General features: G+C 38.2%; 1 protein-coding gene across 1 annotated transcript in view; it reads left to right on the top strand.

The window, feature by feature from the left end:
* Positions 1–4,754, top strand: part of LOC122077956 (probable methyltransferase PMT9) — a 6,651-nt gene continuing 1,897 nt past the window's right edge. Inside the window, exons 1-6 of the mRNA XM_042643840.1 lie at positions 1–655; positions 734–898; positions 984–1,166; positions 1,284–1,878; positions 4,423–4,535; positions 4,645–4,752. Of these exons, the coding sequence (XP_042499774.1) occupies positions 398–655; positions 734–898; positions 984–1,166; positions 1,284–1,878; positions 4,423–4,535; positions 4,645–4,752 (1,422 nt within the window). The 5' untranslated portion in view covers positions 1–397. The remainder of the gene's footprint in view (positions 656–733; positions 899–983; positions 1,167–1,283; positions 1,879–4,422; positions 4,536–4,644; positions 4,753–4,754) is intronic.

The raw sequence follows: 4,754 nt of genomic DNA, 5'->3' as shown, positions 1-4,754 counted from the left end.
ACTACAATCAGAAAGAGATTTTTTTTTTGAAGAAGGGTTTCTGTTTATATTTAGTAATGTCCATTGCGATCCCAGAATCTCAAATGACTGTAAAGCACTGTAACAAACAAAGATCCAAGTTCCAACTCATCACTCGTCAATTTCCCAGTTAACCCATTAACCAAGGAAGGAATTGGAACTACACCCAATTGCGGCTGAGAAGTAAAACACTCCTTTTGGCCTTAGACGCAGTCCAAACTGGTCAATCGAAATGGAACTGTTCATCCCGAATGAACTGAAACCCGCCAAAACCCGGTAGCTCTGAGAGGGGAAGAGTCTACGAAGGAGTCTCACACTCTTGTGCTTTCGAGGGCTTGTTGTTACTCTCTGATTCAACGTGTCACTGGAAGATCTGGAGATGAAGCACAGGACGGAGATTCTTTGGAGTAGAAAGCTCTTACCCTATGTTCTACTGGGTCTTATTGTTTCTCTGGGTTTACTCTGTGTTTACTACGTTTCCTCGCTTGCTCCTGCTCTACCCCGCTCCAATGACCAAGGCGGTGGAGAAGATGGAACTGACCCTTTGTTTGGCAGGCCCCTCCAAAGGGATGACGACGACTTTGATAATTTATTTGAAGATCAAGACCACAATCTAGAAGTCCCCAAGAGCATTCCTGTATGTGTACCCAGTTTGGTTTTGCTTGATTTCGTTGTTTAATTTTCCTCTCACATCACATTACTGGATTCTTCACAGGTCTGTGATATGAAATTGTCGGACTTGATTCCTTGCTTGGACAGAAATCTAATCTACCAACTGAAAATGAAGCTAAACTTGACCTTTATGGAACACTATGAACGGCACTGCCCACCACCTGAACGCCGTTATAATTGCCTCATTCCACCCCCAGTTGGTTATAAGGTTGGTATTAGCTTTCTGCATACAAAAGAGATTAGTTTGGTTATGGTTTGTTTCGATTCCAATTTTGTTGTCATTAGAGTTTCAGATCCCTATTAGATGGCCGGCGAGCAGGGATGAAGTATGGAAGGCAAACATACCACATACGCATCTCGCACACGAGAAATCAGATCAGAATTGGATGGTGGTGAATGGGGATAAGATAAATTTCCCTGGTGGGGGAACCCATTTTCATTATGGGGCGAATAAGTACATCGCTGCAGTTGCTAGGGTATACGAGAGATCTCTGGTTACTCGTGTTATCCTTTCACATGGTTTCATTTTCCTTTTTTATTTTTATTTTTTAAACAAAAGCTGTGACAGTCTTTCTTTTTTCTTGTTGAAGTAGATGCTTAAATTCCCTGGTGACAAACTCAACAACGGTGGAAACATAAGAAATGTATTGGACGTTGGTTGTGGGGTGGCCAGTTTTGGGGCCTACCTTCTTTCACACAACATCATAGCCATGTCGATTGCGCCGAATGATGTTCATGAGAATCAAATACAGTTTGCACTGGAGAGGGGAATCCCTTCAACCCTCGGTGTGTTGGGGACAAAAAGACTTCCTTATCCAAGTCGTTCGTTTGAACTGGCTCATTGCTCTCGATGTAGGATAGATTGGCTTCAGAGAGATGGGATTCTCTTATTAGAACTGGATAGATTGCTAAGACCTGGAGGCTATTTTGTGTACTCTTCTCCTGAAGCCTATGCCCATGATGAGGCCAACCGAAGAATTTGGAGTGCTATGAGTGATCTCCTTACTAGGATGTGCTGGAGAATTGTTTCAAAAAGAGACCAGACTGTTATATGGGCTAAGCCATTGAGTAACAGCTGCTACTTGAAGAGAGATCCTCAGACTAAACCTCCTGTGTGTAGCTCTGAAGATGACCCAGATGCGTCTTGGAATATATTTCTGAAGGCATGCATAACACCCTATTCGGCAAGTAAGTTCCGTTAATTGTTCACAGATAGCTTCTTATGGTATGTATGATTTGACAATACTCTTATTCCTGTGGTGCTTTTCTGTCACAGTCTGTTACTACTATATGTGGTGAGTCAAGTATTGAATTTTGTATTGCCAGGACAGAGATGTTCTTGCTTTTATCAGACTCATCTGCTTCCCTGTTCCTCCTTTTATTTTGGGATGAATCCCTGCCACTTGTTTGTTGAAAAGGAACTAACAGAAATAACTGCGTAGGAGGTCAAGGATTTATGTCCAACTTGTGACTTTCTCGATAGGACCCTAGTTTAACTCAAGGGTCATGTAAGCTAAGATATAGCTTGGGTGAGTTATTGTGAGTATTACCACAAAGCATTATTAAGTTCATGCTGATGAACACATATTAGCTATAACCGGTCTGAATCCACCAAGGATTTAGCTATTGAAAAAGACTGAATGATGCACAATAAGACAGCCTTGAAGGTTATGTACCACCATTTAGTTTTTACAGAAAATTAGCTTTAATAAATAATTGATTATATGTTTGTAATTGGTCTGAAGGGTGGATGAGTAGGGTTAGCAGTCAACTACAAGTTCTGTCACTTAAGCTACGGAAGAAGTGAAGATGTGGAGTGTATCAGCAGTTCCCCTTGATACACCAAAGGATGTAAAGTACTTGAATAGAGGACATAATCACAATGACTTCTCAATTTTTGAACACTGAAATTTATATAATGAAAAAATTGAGTCTCATTACGTCAATGGTAGATATTTTCAGATTTATTAATTTAGGTTCTATTGGTTAATGTGGACTAGGAGTTAAATATTGATGTAGTATCAATGGATGCAGTCTGATTATCTATCAATTTGGACCTACTGTTATGATGATACTGGAAATCCTTAGAATCTATATCGTATCTAATTAGTGATAACCACCAACTGTATCAGGTGTAATGATCTGATAGGAAAAATATTCACTCCGATGCTGTCAATACTTGATAGAACTGTGTTGAATGAGTTCTCTTTTTTGTAAGTTGCGTTTGTTTGAATCTCATCTCCACATCTTTCAACCTGAAATGACCTTTGCTACCTGCATAAATGATCAGATTCATTAACATTCCTTGTAGTTCTTTATGGGACTTTGATCTATTGACTTAATGAATGACCAAGACCTACATTTTTTATTTATTTTTTCTTCCCCCCACCACACCCCCCCCCCCCAAAAAAAAAAAGAAAGATAAAAACTCTTATGACTTAGTTCGACCCACTAAAGTTGCACCAGCGAAAAAAGTCTCTTTTAAACATAGATCTGAGAGGAATAAAATGTAAATCAATTGGACACCTGAACTTCTCATGAATTTTCGCTTCCTCTTTCATCGTCTTCACATGCCAGAGGTTTAGAATTAAGTACCAACCTGAATTGTAACATTTTAGTGATGAATAAATTGTATTTGACTATATGTAGATTTATGGATCATCTGCCATAACCCTAGACCCTCCTTTTTCCAACCTGTATTGTAACATTTTAGGCATGAATAAATTGCATTTGACTATTTGTAGATTTCTGGATCATCTGCCGCAACCCTCCTTTTCTCCTCCAAGTTATTTTTCCATTTAACTTTTTTAATAATAATAATAATAATAATTCAAGGTTCATGCCAGGGTCTATTCAATCGATAAAAATTGACAAAGACTAGCCATGGAGATGCATGTACAGAATTATTATCCTCCGATCTAAGATCATCTTTGTAGATAAAAATCTGCAACTTACTGATCTGTTTTATTCTTAGAATAGTATATTTTGTTTAATCTACAATGACAAATCAAGCTAGGACAAGGCTTTGGTGATTTTAGGGCCTTCTTTTGTGGGAGGGGGCTAGTAGCTGATATTAAGAGGGAATATTCTTTTGTTTCTTTGGGATGCTCAGATACCTATCAACTTGAGTTCTGCCTATATGCTAGGATTTGATGTGCTTATCAATCAATTCTGTATTCATGAACTGCTATATGTCTCTCTATATCTTGCCTTTTATTCAAGGTTTGGTAGTGTTTCGGTGATTCATTTTTAGTTTCATTAAAAAATTTCCGTTTCATATTGTTATTATTTTGACTCATCTAATTGTTTCAGAACTTTCTTTTTCTGATTTTTAGAGCTTCAATTTTTTTAATGGTTTAATAGGGAGTAGGGATTGCTTTTCTATTTGTTCCATTTTGCATTCTAACAACTTTTTGCTTCTACTCTCTCTCTCTCTCTCTCTGTTTCTTTTTTACTCTTTTTGTAAAATTACATGAGGAATCTCTCTCTCACGGGGTCAGAATCACTAATGCAAATTAGCTTTGGATTGATTTTTTTTTTGGGGTGGGGGGTGGGGGGGAGGGGGGTAGGTGGTAAAAATCCTATGATTTGAATAATCTTTTTCTCCTAACCAAATAGCTTAGCCTGTTCATATAATGCCCATTCTCATCTCATTTTAAATTGGTAATGTAGTCATATTCAGGATTTTCTCTTTCCTCCATATTCTTTTCTAAAGCTTACGTGGGAAACCAGATGTGCATAGGGAAAGAGGCAGTGGGCTGTTACCATGGCCTCAAAGGCTAACTGCAGCACCTCATCGTCTGGAAGAACTTGGTGTTAATTCTAAGGAATATCAGGAAGACACAGTGAGTTCAAAATTACTGTATTGCATCTATTTCTTAGACGTTTCCTTTCTTTTTTGTTATCACTTTTCTCTATAAAGTTTTAGTAACTTCAGAGGCTCACATACTGCAGGAAATTTGGCATTTGAGAGTGACGGATTACTGGAAGCAGATGAAATCTGTAATACAGAAGAACTCTTTTAGAAACATTATGGATATGAAGTCAAACCTTGGTGGATTTGC

The sequence above is a fragment of the Macadamia integrifolia genome, chromosome 5 (assembly GCF_013358625.1).
Source record: "Macadamia integrifolia cultivar HAES 741 chromosome 5, SCU_Mint_v3, whole genome shotgun sequence".
NCBI lineage: Eukaryota > Viridiplantae > Streptophyta > Magnoliopsida > Proteales > Proteaceae > Macadamia > Macadamia integrifolia.
The sequence above is the reverse complement of the archived record's forward strand: the minus strand, read 5'-3'. Positions and strand labels throughout refer to the sequence as shown.